This window comes from Triturus cristatus, chromosome 7, assembly GCF_964204655.1.
Source record: "Triturus cristatus chromosome 7, aTriCri1.1, whole genome shotgun sequence".
NCBI classification, from domain to species: Eukaryota; Metazoa; Chordata; class Amphibia; order Caudata; family Salamandridae; genus Triturus; species Triturus cristatus.
The window spans coordinates 351,018,187-351,039,064 of NC_140590.1; the positions used below are offsets into that span (position 1 = coordinate 351,018,187).

The 20,878-nt window shown below is 44.1% G+C and overlaps 1 protein-coding gene and 1 long non-coding RNA gene across 5 annotated transcripts in view; one reads left to right on the forward strand and one right to left on the reverse strand.

Moving 5' to 3' along the window:
* Positions 1 to 20,487, reverse strand: part of LOC146809645 (uncharacterized) — a 55,088-nt gene extending 34,601 nt beyond the window's left edge. Inside the window, exon 1 of the long non-coding RNA XR_014966472.1 lies at positions 20,384 to 20,487. This is a non-coding gene — a long non-coding RNA (uncharacterized LOC146809645). The remainder of the gene's footprint in view (positions 1 to 20,383) is intronic.
* The window catches only part of SACK1E (scaffolding CK1 anchoring protein E), a 368,519-nt gene that overhangs the window by 235,610 nt on the left and 112,031 nt on the right, over positions 1 to 20,878 (forward strand). For all 4 annotated transcript variants that reach the window (XM_085616492.1, XM_085616494.1, XM_085616491.1 and 1 more), the window contains exon 4: positions 5,680 to 5,804. In XM_085616492.1, the coding sequence (XP_085472618.1) occupies positions 5,680 to 5,804 (125 nt within the window). The remainder of the gene's footprint in view (positions 1 to 5,679; positions 5,805 to 20,878) is intronic.

A 20,878-nucleotide genomic window follows, 5' to 3' on the forward strand; every position in this document is an offset into this window, starting at 1 on the left:
CTTTGCTGGTTTAGCAAGCCACGCTAAAAGCGACCCTGTTCTCAAACACTCCGCATGCGTCCATACCATGTAAATTCTATAATCAAAACAACAGAGTCTCTCAACCTGAGCCGCCAATCTCTTCTTAGTATCTAGCAAGGTGCACTACAGCTCTGGCCGTCTGGCATATTCTTTTCAACTTCAGATGCCTGAATACTGGTAGTTGTTGCTGGTCGCTGTATGCATGGATTTGTATTGCTTTTGTTGTTGGTAGATCTTTTCGCGCATGGCAGAGAAGGCACTTTGGTGGTGATTTGAGGTTTTGTTTTTTCTAAGAGTCCCATAATCTGGTCTGTTTTGAGAGAGGAGTGGGTTGTCCTTGATGTTAGGAAGTATTTGAACATGCTGGAAAATGAGTTGATGGCTTCAAGGAAAAGAATACTTGGTTAATGAGAATGTGGTGGTATCCTCAGAAGAGGAGGATTTTAAAGATGAAGAAGAGACTATCTAGAGACATTAGATTAAATGCGATGCATTTAGATATATTTGGGAGTGTTGAGTTGTCAACTCGATTGTTTGTTATGAAAGGTGTGCCTCATCAAGTGATTCATTTTCATGAAGTATATATTAATGGCTGTTGACTTGTTCAGTGATTATAGGATCGAAGGAGGAGAGAAGGTGCTGAGGCAGTGACAGACCACTTTAATGCGGAGTAGAATTTGACCTTCGCTTGAGGTACGTATGGTTTGGGTTTGGCCGATGTGCTTAAAGGCATTGAGGTCTGTGTGCAAATTGCATGAGACTTTTATTCTAGGCTTAGGTTTTTTTTTTCTTTAGATGTTACTGAGCTCCTGTGAGTACCAGGTGGGTGAAGGTTTTGGCTTGATTGCTTAACTTTTCAGAATAGATATGTTGCACCAAGGCGGGCTATAAAGAAATGTTGAGTTCTTTAAGAATAGTGTTATATCTGGTTGACTTGAGAATGTTGAGGCAGTCCTGTTGGAATAGTTCATTAGGCACATTTTTTAAATAAGGAATTGTGTAGAGCTTAGTTGTCTTGTATTCTCCAATGTGGTTTAGGGTGTTGATTGAAATGTGAATAGTACAGTGGCCTGACCCGAGGAGGGTTGGATATATTGGTGGATCAGTGAGAAGGGAGTCAGCAATGATGAGGAGTTGCATTTAGATGGAATGGTGGAAGTGCTGTAAGCGGGTAGGATATATGGTTGATCATAGCTGTAGCCATGTAGGCAGCAGAATCAGAGGATCCATCTAGAAAAGTCTAGCGACCTGAATATAAAGTTTGAACGTTTGAAAGTGAGTATTAAGATGTAAGCGAGAGGTATATGCAAAGAGTTTTGTAACTCTTCGTGGCCTTGCAGATCGAAGTGTTTTTGTAAATAGAGTGACATCTGTTTGATGTATGGCTGTAGGTAAGGCTGTGATCAATTCAGTAAAAATTGGAGAAGGATGTGTACGTTAATCGTCTTTATGTGATATTGAGGGTGGTCAGGATGTTTCCCTGTCCACTGATTGGCTGAATGCAGAGGGAAAGCCGATGAGCATAAGCAAGAACATGGCATGGTGAGTACAGTGAGAGCTGAGTAGTTGGATGTAGATGAAACTGAAAGGTATGTGAAGTGTATGGAGTGTTTGTGTCTAATGTTTGTGATGTATGTGAGCAGGATTGTAACAGCCTTGTGGCAGGTTTGCAGGGCACATGTCGCTTACCTGAAGAGGAAAGCCGTGGTTTCTTTTGCTATTCGTAACGTAGATTCCACTGCTGACACACTGTGGTGGCTCATCAAGGGCCTCCAGTCAAGAATCTGCTGCAGGGTATTGCAGAGCAGACTGATGGGGCTAAAGAGCGAGATGTTTATCTGTATCACATGGCTGTGATGCATCTTTAAGGTGCAGAAATAATTAAAATAAATCCAAAAATAAGAGCGATTCCTTTTCCATGCTTCCAAGTCTGACACCTTTCTTTGGGACACTGACCTTGCAGAATGTTTCAAATCCAGATTTCCATCCTTTGTTCCTTTGCCTCTGATGTGGATCGCATGATTTCTGCTATGCAAAACCAATGTCATGGTATCAGCATTTTTACTAGACACATCTTCCATATGCATGGGTGCACTTGGGATTCTAAAGCAGCCATGGACAAATGTTCAAACCAGCACCTCTCCCTTTGTCTCCTCACGCATTTTCCTACCTTACCATCCCTCCTTCTCTCTCTCCTAAAGCCCCTGTGCCTGCTGCAATTAACCTCGGGCAGCTGGGTAACGTGACAGAGGAACCGGGAGAGGCCATGGGCTATAAAAACTGTCCTTCAAAGTCTATCTCACCAGCCCTCACCCAGCTCACCTAGATCACCAGGGATATGCCGAGTGGAATAAAAGCCCTGACTGCCCTGTCCATATTGCTTTCCCAGGTGCCCTTTAATGGACTCAGCTCTCAGGCCTACATAGGACTTTGGTCCACCTAATTATGGCTTCCTCCTTACAAATGTGCTATGTGTGTGGCCCTTGCTTTACACACAAGCTCTCACCAGGTGACCTCTCTCCAGTGCTGACTTCAGCCTCTGTTCTAACTGGTTTATCTCTTACCTCCAGAGGGGCTGCGATTTGCTGAAACGGCTCAGTCTTAGCTCTTGCCTCCAGCCACTCTTGTGTTTGGGTTGCTGTGGGAGTTCTAAAGATATAGGGCCTCATTTAGAATTTGGCCAACAGGTCACACCGTCACAAACGTCCGTCACATTATAACTGCCATTGGATATAATGCACTTGTAATACAGCGGACAGGATATCAGTCACGTTTGTGACGGAGTAACCCATTCAGCGAACTCTAAATCAGGCCCTTAATCCTTGGAGCAATACTGCAGTATGTCTTTGCTTTCCATTGATGCAAGCTTATTGAAAGTCATACTGATATGTATATGGGATGTATAATCCATGATAATGGAATACAGAATGTTCCGTTACTTCTGTGGCGTACCATCTCTCATGCAGACCTGCCATGCCATACATTCTTCTGTACTTCATGTTCAAGTTATGTTAAATGGGGACATATTAATCCTTCAACCTCGTAAAATGACACACCTCCAGTTGCCACGCCCCAACCCCTACTCACCAATAGACATCAGAGGAACAGATGCAAAAATGCGAGGAGGCTGTGAAGCAAAATAGGCTTTTGAAGTCTGTGGTTAGCACTGCTGCCCAGTTTCCAGGGCTTTAAGTGAGATGAAAAAAGTAAAGGGTCCCTAAAAGTGGTACTGCCCATGCAGTTACTGGCATGGCTTAACCATGTAAACTAAGTTTGTGAATCCCATAGTGTGCCACCCGACCAGTATTTTGGTGTCTCTCTGAGCTTTCAGTTGCCACATTCAGATATAACACAGCATTTGACGTACCCCCAAACCCAGCCAGGACTATTGACTTTGTCAATGGTTGTCTGTGTGCATTCTGGAGAGGTGTTAAGGATTGGATGACCATGTTTTCTGAACACTTTTTTGACCCACTAACAGTCACTGCGAGAATCTCGCACTACCTTCAGCCTCGACTCTCCATCATGGCCAATATATACACCTGAAGGCGACTCATTTCAAAGCATGCACTATACAAGATTAGAACATTGGAATGTTGGGAGCTCCATTGAGAACAATGGAGTGCTCCGGGCTTATACAGGCTGGTATAAGCCCGGAGCACCAACATTCCAATGTGTCTTTGTTCACAGCTCTGGCTGTGAACAAAGACTTCAGGGAGCCTGAGGGGATTTGAATCCCCTTGCGCTCCCTGAAGGCTTTGTTTTGTAAGAACATTCTGCCCTCTAGTGGCAGAATGTTCTAATAGCCTTATAGCCCTTCGTAGCAGGGCTATACCGCTATTAAAGTCCCTCTGCTTTGTTAAAGTCCCTCGCCTTCGGCTCGGGCCTTTAACGCTGCAGCGGGCCTTTAATAGCCGGTATAGCCCTCTACGGCGGGCTATAAGGCTATAGTAATATGCAATACAAACACTCGACATGCTGGCAATACCTAACACTCTAATGGAGTGCAAGAGTCCGTAAAACGTGTGAAACAAAAACTGAACTAATCACTGACATGGATTATCTGAACATTTATTGCATTCATTGTTCAGATTTCGTCACTATTTTTCCCAGTAAAGCTAAGGACATGGATATAGGGCCAAATAGGGACCTGTTTCAATGTCCGTTCTAAAATACTACCGGGTTTGAGACCCAGCCCACGTAAAGTCCTGCCAGTTAACACGTTTCCTCCTTAGTGGGCGCTCCCTTCAGCAGTATCAACAGTGCATGAGCGCAAACTTCCGTTAGTCCCGCCTGTGATGTCACACAGGGGTGTGCACCTGGTGGATGGCATCCTTCAAATAGGGAGGAGCCTATTTGGTTCTTTTGACGTTTATTCTTGTCTTCCAGGCCAATGGCAGAGCAGGTGTGGTTTATTACATTCTGGGGCAAAACAGGTATTGTTGTATATTGTTACTGTAACTCGTGTTTTCTTGTTCAGAGGTTAAACTCTGAAAGATTGGACTTAGAGCTAGGATAGCGCCTTGGTCGGAGAGAAATGTGGCACCCTTGCTGGTGCTAGTGAATACAATGAGGCAGTAGGGGGCTTCATTTGTGTTCACCAGTCCGTCCCTGCTGAGCAGTGACTGGCCTCTGAACACAAACATCTCCAGACCTCCCCAGCTCACCTAAATCACCCACAGCATACCTGTGTCCAGAGACATCTTAAGGATTTTGGGGGCCCTGGGCTAAACGTATTTTGGGGGACCCTGTTAGAATAACTTTTAATTTATAATCCAATTTCAGCTCTTTATTCCCTCTTTGGTGAGGTCGCTGAGTGCGCCTGGGCACTCATCCAAATTCTAAATGTGTTTACATGTGGTAATCAAGTATAGAATCAATATTGTAACACAGCAGCAGCTCATTAATATTACTGCAAATAATCTCTGTGGCACCCTCCCATTTCTCATGAGAGAATTCCTGTTTTGATCTAAAAGAAACTTTTTTTTATGGATGTAACATAAAACCTAAACACAACATTTCTCTACAAACTGTCTGTAATAGACTCTCAGGAAAACGGTATTTAAAACAATCTGTTCAAGAATTATTCAAGGTCATCCGGGAAAGGCTCTTTAGAACGGGGTTGGCTCCATCAGGGCCCCCTTTGCCCAAGCCTTAAAACGCCTCTGCCTGTGTCACGCTGATGACGGGGTTGTTGATCAATGTCAGCAGGGGCGACGGAGGGCGCGAAAGGGCCTGGAGCTGCGTGCCCCCTGCTGATGTTTTGAGTCAGGACTGTGTGGTGTTCCTTACACGTGGAAATGCGTAAAGAGATTTTATTCTCTAACACTCTTGCGTAACCATTAGACCACGAGTCCATTTACTTTTCTGGCGAAGCTATGCATTTTTTTGTGTTTAATATCCATTCAAACCCACGTATCTCTCTGGTAAATTACACGAAACACGATTACTTTTGTGTATTTGCTATAAAACTCATTCTTGTACGATACAACCGTGCGGACTGCATGGAGCACTCATTTCTTGAATGCAGCGCTGGTCAGTTGCGTTTTAAAGCGTTGTTGGGTACGTTCTTGCCTGTGATTGGCCACGCTTGCCTCTGGATTCGCTCACACGGTGAACCTGCAATGCTAATGGATGACCGGGTTTGTCTCTCCGCAGAACATGCGAGTCCGCGTGCTGTCCGGCTGCAGCTTCCACACGAGGCACCTGAAGCAAGTGACGGGCACTCTCAAGGAGAAGTTCCTGCTGGTGGACGGGGAGTCTGTGATCACGGGGACATACAGGTACGAGCAGGGCCTGCACGTGCAAATAGGGCGCAGATCTGCAAAATGCCAAGTGAGACCATACTACAAGCGTTGGGGTAATTCCGATATGAGTGGAACATCCTGTCTGGGCCCAGATCGGGATTACAAGCATTCCAGTAGTACCCCATGCAATAACACCCTACTCGGTAATAACTCTTTCAATAACACACCCTCGTGTTTCGCCAAGTAAAGGTGCATGAAGAGAACCCCCAGAATGCTGTGCGTAGACAGACAGATTTCCATGGTTAATTCACATTCAGAGCATGAACCCCTGCACTGCAATACCTCTCCAGTTAAATGACCCTTGGGGAATTACCCCAAGGTATCATCAATACTGGGGGCGGTTTCGCTTCATATTTCCAGCAAGGTTGTAATGATACAGCACAGAAGCTTTAAATCAAGTGTTTTCAAACCACATTGTGTTCACCCAAAGCAGATTTCGCAGATTTTACATTTCTTACACTCTCACGAAAATTGTGAACTATATGACGCTTCACAAATGGTCGCAAAAGTTGTTAATTTATTTGATCATTAAATCTTCATGCTGGCTATGCAATTTTTATTGGATGAACCTTTAGCAGATTTTCCAAACATTTGGCCACAATTTCTCTCCCTGCTTGACTTTAAAAGCTCCTCTAGTGAGCCTGATGATGACGTCATATGGAGGAGTTGAGAAATTAATATTTCTTCCCAAGGCAGTTGGGTCTGATAGCCCTCCTTATATGGACTCATACTCGCAGAGTATGGAATGTGAGGAGGGTGTGTACAGAGCAGGGCTTCATGTGTGCAAGTGGTTGCAGGCAGTGGGCACCTGCAGTCATGTTTTGGACCAGAGCCTATTTTCCCTCAACAAACGTGGACCTTGAGAAGGAGAAAGAAAAAAGATAGAAAGTAGGAGGAAGAGAAAGATAAGAAAACAGTGACACTGTGAGAAAGTATGCATGAAAAATAAACGCCGAAGTGAGATAAATTGGCAGGAAGTGCAGGGTGTTGGAGGAAAGAGAGAAGAGGTGGCAACAGGACTAGGCAGCCTTGGCTTTCAGATGCTCACAAATTCAGCAGCACTAGTGGGCTCTTGAGAACAATTTGGTCCCCTGTCCTACTTGCTTTGGAAAGTGAGATCTGAGAGATGGTAAATTCGAGGGGGCAGCAAAGTATAGAGATGTGGAGGTCACACACGCAGCCAGCAAACGATGGATGCAACAAGTGAAGTTACCAAAGACTGACACAACCATCCATTTCTGGGACGTGGTAGTTCTAGAAAGTGGATTTCATGACATCTCTCATGCCAACTCCTATAAAGTTTTTTTTTATTGTACCACTTGCGCTGGGGCATAAAGTTACATTTCAGCTAAGCCCCAGGCTTTCTGCCTGGCCTAGGTTTTGCAAGACTCCCACATTTATGGCAAGAAAGCAGACTAACAGTGTCTGTAGAAATACAAAAGTGACCGGCATCAAGAAGACATCTGTGGTATTGACACAAATTTCAGGCTCAGGCAAAGCATTGTGTGAAAGTAAGTTGAAAAATCATGTGTAAAGAGGTGGTCTCAGTGAGTGCTTGGAAGCATCACCAGGAGGTGAGAGACTGGGCGAGTGTGAGGCATCCCAGGGGCAGTTGTGGTTTCTGCACATTGGACAACTAATAACTAACATTACCTTTAATGAAGGCGCTGGTGACGAATGGAGTCCTTAAATTTGATTGTGGATATAGGATTACTCTTGTTGCTGCCTAGTTTTTGATCGCATGGGACCCTGGGTAATTGCACTCATGGAGATCTGGATGCTGTGAGTATGTATGTGTAGTAATCTATTCCTTTAAATAGATAGAACGTTTGAATAGAAGGTCTTCGTGACATCAAATGGAATAGGTATATAAGATAGAATGTAGAATGTAGTTAGGAGAAAGAAGAAGAGCAGTTGCTGCCAGCAGCCTTGTATTTTTTACTTATGTGCATCTACAATAAACCTTTGTGAAACAACTTAACCGTGCCAAGTATTTCACTACAGTATGCTCCTGGCAGACACTGGTGTCTTGGAGAAGAGTCTGCTCAGGCTCTGGAGCATAGAGAGAGACGGAGCTCACGGTGAGTGAGTTACTCTGGGACTCTCACCCATGGAGAATGGATTCCTCAGGCCAATGTCCAAAGGGTTATCCAAGTTCACGGACAATGCGACAAATACTCGAGGATATGGGACTGAGGATCCCAAGCTCAAGTTGAGTCGGGGGATTTATGTTGATGGAGAATGTGGTGCAAAAAGTGAAAGACTCATGGTGCAGATCATAAAGAACGGTATAATAACCAATTCGTTTTTACATTTACGTTATGCACATCAATTATTAAATCCACAATCCTTGCAAATCCCTTGTGGCAGTTTATCTAAAAGCACATGAGCACACTGCAACAAATGTTTCTTTTGCTGTAAGGGAAAGGTCTAGAAACTTGTAACATTTTGTGTCAGAATGGGCACAGACTGTACTCTGACGTAAGCTCCTGAACACGTTGGCACCAAACAGCCTGATAAGAAAGATCTTGTTCACCTCGAGGCAGATTGCCTGCTTCACAGCCGCACACAGAGACATGAAGCTCACCTGCAGCTGAGGATACAGTTTGTACATTTATCTAGAGGGCAGCCTTACATGCATGCAGGATCTGCACAGGATGGGACTACCTGATACCCTGATCGATTCTACTCAAAAACACATATAGGTTGCTTTCCCTGACAAGGGATATTTGTAGAATATGCTTATGGGGTCATATGCAAGGTCATTTTTCTTTAAGGTCCTTCTGCATAGAAGTCGTATTTTGTACCCTGAAGCCCAGATTATGATCCTAGGGTAAAGGTGGGACTGTCAGTTTATGCAATATTTACTATTATTATATATACTATCACTGCACCTGTGCAATTTTATCCTGGTAAATTTTAGTATGTCCTACATGACAATATTTATGGGGAAAATGCTAAAAAAAAAAGGCTAAATATGCATTTTTTTAAAGGTAGAAACCACAGCTACATCTTAAAAACCAAGGTGTTAGACCTGACAGCGTTAGACCTGACAGCCTTAGGGTGATCTAACCCAAACTTCTTTCCTGCTTGCCTTATATTTTTGCTGATTCATTTTTGTTGGCATTAGGCCTCTGAGCACTTTACCACTGCTAACTAGTGCATGCAGTCTCTCCTCTAAACATGATTTGATTGACTTATCCCCAGTAGGCACTTTTAATTTACCTGAAAGTCCCTAGTACCGTGCAGTACATGTGCACTGTGACTGTAAATTAGAGGCTACTAGTGGGACTGCCGCACTGTTTGTGCCACCCCCTCAAGTAGCCCATGAACATGTCTCAGGCCTGCCACTACCCCTTGCCAAGCCTTACACTCCCCTTTGATTACATTAAGGTCACCCCTAAGGTAGGTCAGAATGTGGCCCATAGGGCAGGGTGCTGTGTAATCAAAAGGTAGGACTTCTGCTTTTAGGTTTTACATGCCCAGATAGTGAAAAAAAACCAAATTAGTTTTTCTCTACTGAGAGGCCTGCACCTCTCATAAGTTAACACTGAGGATTCCTTTTTACATTTAATCAGCTGTAATTAATAATTGAGAGAAGGTAGAGATGGCATATTTAGTACCTATGAAATGATAAATCCTCTTTAATGGTAAAGTTGGATTTGTCATTACTATTCTGAAAATGCAATTTGTAGAAAGTTTGTAATTTTCCTACTCTTAACCATCTGGTGTCTGCTGCCTGTCTCTGATCACTGGCTGGGCTGGGTGACAGCTCTCTTTGTGTATTGCCTCTAGACAGCCACACACAAAGGAAGGCTGGGTGCTACTTCATGCATCTTCCTGAGAGGAATGGAGGAGTAGATGGGCACAGCCTAACACTTCCGCCTGTTCACACACAAAGAGGGACCCCCTGTAGTGAGTCTGAAGTCAGAGTAGGAAGAAAGGACCTCTGTGCAGCAAGGTAAAAGTGTGTTTACCAGGTACTGTAATTGACTACTCCCCTATTCCAATATGCTTGTGATCATGTCCTAAAACTAGAGAAGATTTTATTGGATCTTAATGTAAATTCTGCTAAACACACTCCATTAAGGGTTTTATTTGAGATGTAGATATCCAGATGTCATTTCTTCAAGTGTGTGTTTTGTTGTTGTGCATGAGTAGTGACAGTAATAAAGCACTGCTGAGGCAACAAAGAACATTGTGAGACAACCATCTCTCTGACTCTATTTAGGTGCTGTGTACTTGGGGCCACAGGTTGTTTTCTGAAAGACTTCAATTTGGGGTGCAGAGTGAATGTGTTTCTCGAGTTTATTGTGAAGGCTACGGTTTGGTTTATGGAGAAGCAGTACCGTCTTGCATTTTCCACTGGCTACTCTATTGGATGTCTGAGGTAAAGGTGTGTCATATATTGAGTTTTGAATGCAAGTAGGCCAGTCTGTTGCGGGAACAGGTGAAACTTGATTTGTTTTCAGACATTTGTCAGACTTGGCTGTGGTGGCAAGAGAAGACTTTTGAATTCTTTTCTGAAGATAAGCAGGCTTGGTTTTTGTTGGAAGAGGGAAGGATTACATTTTTTTTGCAGACCAGTTGTTTGGGTGGGAAAAAAGGTGAGTCATGGGCTATATTCAGGAGGCATGTAGGTTGGAGTTTGGGGGTTCTAAGAGGTTTTCAGATGGTTGGAAGCCTCTAATATTGGTGGAACAGAAGGGTCTTCAATTCCACTCTGAAGGGTGGTAGCTTGGTTTGTGTGTGGGTCTGTTCTGAATGACTTTATAATTTGTCTAGATAAAGTAATTTAGTGAAGGGTTTGAGTGGAAGAGCAAAGGTTGATTGCAGGGCTGTGGAGGGAAAGTCTGAGTGTAACGTGGAGAGACTGCATTGATGGTTGTACACCGTGTTAGGAGGAGGTAATGGAAATCTTGAGACAGAAGTTCACAGGCTTTTCACTTAGAAACAAGGATATCTATGCACCTTCATAGATCAGTATAAGATGCTCCAGGGGGTTTGTGAAATGTAAACAATTAATGAAATGCGTATAGGCAATTGGTAGCATCAGGACTCTAAACTGACAGTGGTGGCTTTGCAGAAGCATGAGTAGTTGGAGAATTGTTGCAATATATTAGGAACGGATTTGTATCAGCATATATATCTGCAAGTCCTCGAATGAGACGCACAGAATGAGATGCAGTGATACCTCTGCGGAGGCAGAAGTAAATGCTAAAATGCTGCAAAGGCTTGTGCCAGAATAAATAAATGCATTACGGCTATCTATCAGCATATACAGAAGCATGGTGGCTATCTAGCCGCATAGACAGATGCATGATGGCTATCTATCAGCATATATATACACGGTGGTTATCTATCTACATAGACATGTGTATGATGGCTATCTATTCGCATAAACAAATGCACAATGACTGCCTATCAGCATAGACAAATGCAAGATTGCTATCAGCATATACCGATGCATGATGGCTATCTATCAGCATAGACAGGTGCATATTGGCTATCGATCAGCATAGATATGCACAATGTCTATCTATCTACATAGACATGTGTATGATGGATTTCTGTTCGCAGAGACAGATGCATGATGGCTATCTATCAGCATAGACAGATGCACAATGGCTATCTATCAGCATAGAAATGCACAATGGCTATCTATCTACATAGACACATGTATGATGGCTAATTGTTCACACAGACAGATGCATGATGGCTATCTATCAGCATAGACCAATGCACGGTGGCTGCCTATCAGCATAGACAGACGCATGATAGCTATCTAGCTACTTAGACATGTATATGATGGCTATCTGTTCACAGAGACAGATTCATGATGGCTATCTATCAGCATAGACCAATGCACAATGGCTGTCTATCAGCATAGACAGATGCACAATGGCTGCCTATCAGCATAGACAGACGCATGATGGCTATCCACATAGACAGATGCACAACAGCTATCTATCAACATAGACAGATGCATGATGACTATCTATCAGCATAGACAGATGCACAGTGGCTATCTATCATCATAGAGAGATGAACAATGACTGCCGATCAGCATAGACAGATGCATGAGGGCTATCAACATAGGCAGATGCACAATGACTATCTATCTACATAGACATGTGTATGATGGCTATCTCTTCACACAGACAGATGCATGATGCCTATCTATCAGCATAGAACTATGCATGATGGCTATCTATCAGCATAGACAGGTGCATGATGGCTATCTGTCAGCATAGATGTGCACAATGGCTATCTATCAGCATAAATATGTACAATGGCTATCTATCTACATAGACATGTGTATGATGGCTATCTGTTCACACAGACAGATGCATGATGGCTATCTATCAGCATAGACCAACGCACGATTGCTGCCTATCAGCATAAACAGATGCACAATGGCTATCTATCAGCCTAGACAGATGCACAATGGCTGTCTATTAGCATAGGCAGATGCACAACGGCTGTCTATCAGCATAGACAGATGCACAGTGGCTGTCTATCAGCATAGACAGACGCATGATGGCAATCTATCAGCATAGACAGATGCACAGTATCAGCCTAGACAGATGAACAATGACTGCCTATCAGCATAGACAGATGCATGATGGCTATCTATCTGCATGGACAGAGTCACAATGGTTATCTATCAGCATAGACCAATGCATGATGGCGCCTATCAACAAAAACAGATGCATGATGACTATCTATCAGCATAGACAGATGCACAATGACTATCTATCAGCATAGACCGATGCATGAAGGCTATCTATGAGCATAGACAGATGCACAATGTCTATCTATCAGCATAAACAGATGCATGATGGCTACCTATCAGCATAAACAGATGCATGATGGCTATCTATCAGCATAGACAGATGAACAATGACTGCCTATCAGCATAGATGGATGCATGATGGCTATCTATCCGCATGGACAGATGCGCGATGGCTATTTGTCAGTGTAGCTCGATGCGTGATGGCTATGTTTCAACACATATATTTGCATGTTGCTGTGTTTCTGCATAAATGCAAGCATAGATTGTGTTATCATAGACATATGTGTTATGCCTATAACACCTAATGGCTATATATGCATAGACAGGTTGTGTCAGTATAAGTAGGTGCAGCATAACTAGTGTCAGCAATGCCTATTGAGAGCGTAGATTGCTGTACGACGCCCATGTATCAGCACAGACTGCTGGGATGTTCTTGTCAGCATGAATAGATGCATGAGTGACTTGTTGGCATAGATAAGTGAAGGATTGCTATTATGCATGCAGAGGTATTTTGACAGATACAGAGATGACTTTGTGAACATACACAGACTGCTTTGTGTCAGCATCGAAGGGTGCGGTGACAGATGCAGCTTTGCGTCTGCACAGACTGGTAAAGAGGTCTTGCCTCAGCCTTGGCTTTGTGTCTGCAGAGGAGGATGCAGGATGGCTGCAATAGACTGAATGACCATTTGCCTCAGCATAGGTGGGCTCATGATGGGTATGAGCCAGCACGGATAGATGCGCAGTTGCAATGTATCTGCATCGATGGGGGGCCAGCTCTACGTTATTTTAAAGAGATGCATGGTGCCTATTTGTCAGCATAAATATATGGATGATGGCTTTCTGTTTGCATAAATAGATGCAGGGGTTGAGTTACGTCAGCATGGCTGAATGCCGGAGGACCACAATAGGTTCAGGGATTATTTCATATCAGCATAGGCGATAAACAGCTGTGTCAGCTTAGATGGATGCAGGCATGGCCTTCTGTCAGAGAGATGCGGTGCAGTGAATGCTTTGGTTCAGCACAGGAAGGTGAATGATGGCTCCATGCATGCATAGGCAGAAGTAGGGAGCGTCTTGCGTCAGCAGAGATATACGCAAACTTGAACAACCGCCATCACAGTCATGGAGGTTGGTGACTAAAGGGCAGGACTGGCAGATCCAGACTTGCATCTGAAGCAGCATGGAGGAGGGGAGAGGGTATGGCTTAACGGCTAGGACGGCCGACTTTCAAGCTGGGGAACCAGGTTCGGGTTTGGCGGGAGGCTCAAACATTCTGTGATTCTGGGCAAATCTCGTAATCTCCCCCTACTTAATATCCCAGTTCCTTAAAAAATTGAATGTGTCAGTCTGTAATGCAACTGGTGCTCATGTGAAACGCTGATACCTTAGGGTCGAGTTCGCGCTATATAAAACTACAAAAGAAGGTGCAGGAATACCAACGTCCCAAGACAGACACACAATGACTGATACATGGATGCCTGTGTAGAATGACAGACGCAAAGGCCGACCCCGAAGCGAACGGTAAGCTGCACCGATGGACAGACACACGGATCTTTACATTGAAACCAATCAATTATACTCAGTGTTGATACTTCTTTCTATGTGAACCATTTTATCGATCACAGAAGAATGAAAGGCTGAGTCTGCCCAAGTGTCACAATCATCGTCACAATCTACTTCCCAAAACCTTCAATAGTGGTAGTTCAGTGTTGGAGTTGCTATGGAGTAGCAGTTAGGGCGAAGGGGAAGCGAAACCATCTCTGGAGGGAGGGAGGGCTGCCCGTCCGGACAGAAGGACATCCTGCCATCCGTTTCAGGACAGTGGGCATACCGTTCCCCTCACTGCTGTACTACTGCGCGGTGCACGTCATCAGAGGAGTATGGCGTCAGCCCTGTGGAGGTTTCTGCATGTACCGTGACTGGTGTGTTTGTGCGCCTGCCCTGCTGTGGACCACGCCGTGCTTGCTCTGTTTGTTTGTGAAGCTTGGCATACAAGTCAACACAACTGCCACTACCACTGTTCCTTGTTTTGTGTCACTGAGCTGCTTAAGGCTCTGTTCTGACTGGTGCACCCTGTGACACACCTCATCCTGGTTGTTTGCAGATCGTGGCTTCTAAACACCCTATGCCTGGAAAGGGTTACAGAGTTGCACGCCTTAACCACTCACCTGACTGAATTGTTGCTGCAATGTGAGTGCGTTTGCACAGAGCATGTAAACATTTGTGGTTCACCGAGCGGAATGAAACACAGGCCAACATGCGCTGCATGGGACTGGAGTCACGTGAGAGTGCGACACTGGACACGGGGTAGGCGGGGCAAGATTGCGGCTATGCTGGATGAGAAGGTGGTTATGCGCAAGTGAGAGACAGTTGTGTGCGGCAGCCTGGCAGGGGTATAGAAATACCGCACAGGAGGGGAGATGTGGACTGGAAACGGGCTTCTGCGTCCCTGCTTTGCAATGGAAGCATCTATTCTCCTTGCCAGTGAAAGTAAGGATGTGTGAATGTACTTAAGGACCTGTGTTAAGAATCCATCAGATATTTCCTGCTTAGTGGTCACTTTCTTGAAAGAATATACTCCAGTTGTTTCCGCCCTAGTTTGGATTGCTCAGCAGCTGAGATGGGAGTGTACCTTCGTGTCCACTGTGCTAGTTAGTAAAATAATTGCATGCACTTACATGTGGGCAAACAAATTGTCAGCTTTAGGCTTCAATCACCTGGGCCGGGTGTAGTGGTACACACCAGGAATAAGTACTATGGGTCAGGAGCTTGTTTATTCCTACTAAACTCAGTGCTTAATTTGTAAAATATTAAGTGCCAGGGCTCTGACCAGAGCCACTGCAGCTTGCACCACCCATCGCCCTTGTCATCCCAACCAAAACAACTACTAACCTTCTCTCTCACATGCAAATGTGCCCGTTCAGATTATTCCAGGTCCCCAAAGTTAAAGGAATGGCTAGGGAGGCAAATATAATGTATATTGTATTCCTAAATAACCAATGTTCTGCTCATCTCTAAATTAGATGAGCAGCGCCACCATGTGGTAGACTGTTCTGTGTATGGTGTTGACAATTAGGTGCCGGTGCTTAGCACCGGAAAGCACCGGCTCAAATTAAGCACTGACTAAACTACAACCCAATCCTCCCCCCCACCCCGCGCATACATCTCCACAGTTGTAATACAGATTAACTGAAATGGATAACGCCCGCACTGTGCCCATTCCAGGAAAGGTACCCTACTTATACATTTGTATTACTAAACACAGCCAACAGTCGTTGTATTTGGTGGTCAATTGTTGGCCGCAGTATTATTACTCATTACATACGTCATACATGTGCAACTCCCCTGAACACCTTCTTGGGGCTGGGGTCACAAATCATCCTCATATGTTATTGCACATTGGGTATCACACGGTTGTCAGTAGAACATCATAAACCCCCTGGGTCATAAATCATCGGGGTATCATTAATCATTCTGCCACAATCGGCCATCATTTTGTTGTCATAAATCATCCTGCCTTATCATCATAAATCAGCAGCCATAAATCATGGGTCATAAATCATCGTGGTATCATAAATCATTCTGTCACAAACGGTTATCATTTTTGTCATCATAAATCATTCGGCACCATCATAAATCATCGGCCATAAATTATTGGCTGGTCAGAAATAACTTCTTTGTCTTTTGCTCATTTGCATCTCCTAGGGTCGTAAATCACCCTGACAGTTCGTAGATTGTTCTTTGTTGTTTTCCATGCCCCTTTGCGTGTGAGGGGTAGCCTTTCCCCCAGAGTTGGGCCCCAACTCGCTACCTTGCTCGTCTCTTTGTGCCGTGCCGCCTGGCGGCGGCTGGGCTGCGAGTGCCGTCTCCGTTTGCTACCCACTTTTTGTCAGGCCTACTCACCCTGCTGTACGGGATCCCAGAGTGAGTGGCCCTCCTTCAACACACCGCCCTGTTGGTGTGTTTCCATAACCAAACCAATACACCTTTTGTTTCCGCCAGCACTGAGACTCTGCTGGTACATCGGTGTGGGTGGGTGGAACTAGAAATTTTCGGCACCAATCCCCCAGCTCCATGATGTAGCAGTGAGCTGCCCCAGGAGGAGCGTCTCTTTATATCCCCCTTTCACCCTTGGAAAAGGGAGGGGAGGGGGTGCCACCCCATTGGGTGATCCAAACCCTTGCTTGGCCCCCAATTGGTCCAGTGATTTAGCACCACTAGGTGCGTGGTTTGCTGCGCCGCGCTTCCTGTCTTCTATCACCTGTGCCGGGTATAGTGGTACACACCAGGAGTAAGTACCCTAGGTCAGGTGCTTGGTTATTCCCACTAAACTACAACCCAATCCTCCCCCCTAACCCCACCACACATCTCCACAGTTGTACTACAGATGCACTGAAATGGAGAACAGTGGTTGCCATTTCCTGCAGTCAGTCTGTTGATTAGTGCAGTGCCTCGTGCCAGCAGAGCCAATCACAAGTACAGTAAAAGCAACACTCAAGGTTGGTGTAGATTGCACACCATCAAGTAGAGTAAAAGCTGTAAACAAGGTTGTGAAGCCAGGAGTCTCCAGACCTGATTCACTCCTGCTCAAGTGAGCTTCAGCCTCAGCGTAAAAGGGAATGAATGAATGGTGCCAGGATTTCCAGTGCTCCAGGCAAAACATAATTTTGTCCTATGAAGCCCTCGCCCACACTGATTGAAAAGGCCATTTCAGGCCCTTTATTGTGATTTGGCAGCACTATGGCTTTATGAAAGCGGTGATCCAAAGTACAAGATCGACAGCCAAACATTTAATTTTCATCATTTTTCTGCACGCTCAAAGGTGATAGGCCAAGAAGCTCTTTGGGTTAAGTGCTTGCTGTCTTTTATCTTGAGGACGTTGGCATAATGAATAGAATAGAATTGTCATCAGTGCTTAATTTGTTAACAATTAAGTGCCAGGGCCTTCTCGGAAGGCCACTGAGGCATGCACCACCCTTACCCTGCCTGGGCTGGCAATGGCAGTACCAACATAACACCTAACCCTCACACTCCTTCAAGTGTGACAATTCCAACTATTTCAAGCCACATGAAACTTTAATAATGGCATGAGGGGCTGGTATTACTCATTTTCAATCTATATTGACTTAGTAAACACAGTTGTTGCGCACATTTCCAAATTAAAAAGACAGCTTCACCTGCACTAGAGCCGGTGCTGAGCACCAGAAACCACTGACACAAATTAAGCACTGATTTGCATGTAGGATCACTTTATGTACAGTGCACACACCTCTGGCATCCATAGCTATTTAAAGGTACAAGCAATTCATATATATTTTAAGAACCATTTTTAGGTCTGACGGAAGTGTAGCTCTCTGTTAACTTCGATCTTTTGTTACTATGACTAAAATTAGAAGTAGGATCACAGTATTCCACATGGAATTCCCTTGTCTGAGCTGTTTAACACACACATTTGCCACTCTGCCTCAGAAGGCACTACATGTGTGCAGGGGCGTTTGTCTAGGGTTGGTGTGGAGGGACAGGAGAATGGAGAGTAGGGCTGGAAAGAGAAAAATTGGTTCTGGCAGGAATGATAATGTAATGCTTCCTCGATTTCAGGGAAAAAAGTCTGGGTGGAGCAGCGGAATAAGTCTTGGCTGCTGCTATAGAAGTCAAAGTCTCACGACATTTTACCAGCCAGCAAAATAAGAGGTGGTAATGCTGCACCAGGAAAAAACGGGTCTGGGAACACCCTCTAGCTGGGATCAGGCAAGCGAAATTCCATCCAGGAATAATGCTGCTTGATGCATAATCAGAGCCTAAGGGTTGAATCCAGCATCTGGCCTTCAATGAGAAAAAAATATAAAAATAGTGTGGGCAGCAACTACAGGAACAGGATGCGTATGTCTGGCAATGGATTAAATGGTACTGATTTTAAATTTATCGTTCAGCAACGTTATTACTGTATCACAGAGTTATTTCTAGGCCTGGGTGAAATTTCAATTACAGCAGAGTAACTGACGCAATTCTGGTAATTTTGCTTAACACATTTACACATAATTCCTGAGATTATGCATTACACAAAATCACGTAGTTTCGGGGGGAGAACCTTTAATCTGAGCTGTACCGTTAAAGTTAATTTTTTGAAGAAAGCGGCATTTCAGGTAGATTTTAACTTGAGCGGCCCATTCAGGTAATAATTTTAACGTGAACCTACAAATCTGAACGCAAACAGCAGTGTTTTGAATGCAAGCAGCAGTTCCATTAACGTGGGTGTTAACGAATATTTTGTTTAGATTTTTCACTGAGTGGACTGTTTTGGTAATTTTTGACCACATAAATTAAAATCTGAATGAGAGCGGCAGTGTTTGGAACACACACAACTAGAAATCAGCTCCAAATTAAATTTTCGAGAAGTTTTCCAAAACGGACTAATCGGGTAATTTCCTGAGTGAGAGATGCATTTTGCATAATCATGTGTAATTTTGCTGTAATTTCGCGCTACACTGAATCATGTGAGTTACGCCCAACGCTAGATATTTCTGGATTTTGCTTGGGACTCTAACGGAGTATGGAACTCTAGAACTGCTCTCTCTTTTCTTTGAAAACTATCCTCCTGATTACAAATCTAACTCTGACCCTGCAAAACTATTAAAAAGAGGTTCGCCTTCTTTGCTACCCATTTAACCTCTATCATTTTTGCAAGTAACTATGCTACATAAATATAGCTAACCTGTAAACTTACACATATAAACACTCACCCCGGGACGCATGAGTGTCAATAATATTTGCACATTTTAGTATTTTATCCATTAACTCACTCCAACTGGGACTCTAGAGGCTTGAACCTACTTCAAGATAGCACAAGGCCACTCAGCTACTAAAGTAGTTCTTCTCTAGGCAGCCATAGGATATAGCAACATCTTTTGACACACTCTGTAATGTTATGTGTATGTGTTATGTGTATTTGTAAAGCACACCATGACCCTCAAGAGTATCCTGGTGCTCCTTACGAGTCCCATGTAAATCCTAGAAATATCTAGTGGTGGGTGTAATTTGCATAATTCCGTGAAGTGTAATTCCGTGAGACTACAGCAAAATTATCCATTATAATGCAAAGTACATATTGCATTCAAAAAATGACCAAAACGGTCTGTTCGGGTAAAAATTCGGCTTGAAATGTAATTTCAAGTTGATTTCCAGGTGCTTGCATCCAAAACACTGGTGCTCGCATTCAGATTTGTAGTTTTGTGCTAAAAAAGTACCCAACAGTTTGCTCAGGTAAATAAATCTACCTGAAATGTTTGTTGATGCCCACGTTAAAGGAATGCTGACACAGATTTGTGCTTACCATATTCCCAGCTTCCTCCTTTGTCTGTCTCTAGAGTTAACTCTCTCTCATAGAACTGTACTTCACTCAATGCCACCAGAGAATGAGGCCTGGTACTGACAGGATCTGAGCACTTATAGATTACGAGTGATAAGAGTGAATTGCTGGACATGCCTACATCTCTAAGCTCTTGGATCCTCTTCCTCCTCTGCCAATGCAGCCAGATCCAATCCCCAGGAGGTGTAATGACACACCATACAGTATATCTGGGGCCTGTGTCAGAGCAACAGTGAGGTGTTGACTGAGCTTAGATGGAACGATCAGCAATCACTGAGCTAACATCCAACAGAGAAAGAGTGAAAGAAGGTAGAGAAAAGAAGACAAGAGGAATTTAATGAGCATTTTCTCACAACTCTTTCCAAAAATATAGGTAGAAAGTTCAATCACCTGGGCTCACCCATGTGGACTTATGACATGTCGAAGTTGTTTTTTTTCCTCCCTTGGGTTTCATTTCAGCGTGTTTCAGTTTGATGCACGTGTTGTCAAAGTAGGATTCATTATCAGTCTGAGTCTGTAGCAGAGTGTGATGCCTTTGTTGAAGGTGATGTCACCTTCCTCTATGACCTCATTGGGTGAGCTTAGGAAGTCCAGGCCAGATACTCTCTTGGAATCTTATGTGAAACAGATGTGGTCAACTGTTCCATTCTGATGTCACTTTGAAGCTGCACGAAGATAAAGTTATCAGATACCACATGTGTCTGAAGATCCACTGGCCGGACACAGCATGCACCTGAAGATCCCTTGACCAGACAGAGCATGCTTCTGAAGATCGGGGCCTGAAAGTGGAAGACGCTGCTGACTGATCAAGGAGCAGACCTTCTGGGGAATGGCTTGGGAGGTAGGATGAATATGTCTTCATGGTGTCATGAGAACCCTGACCCT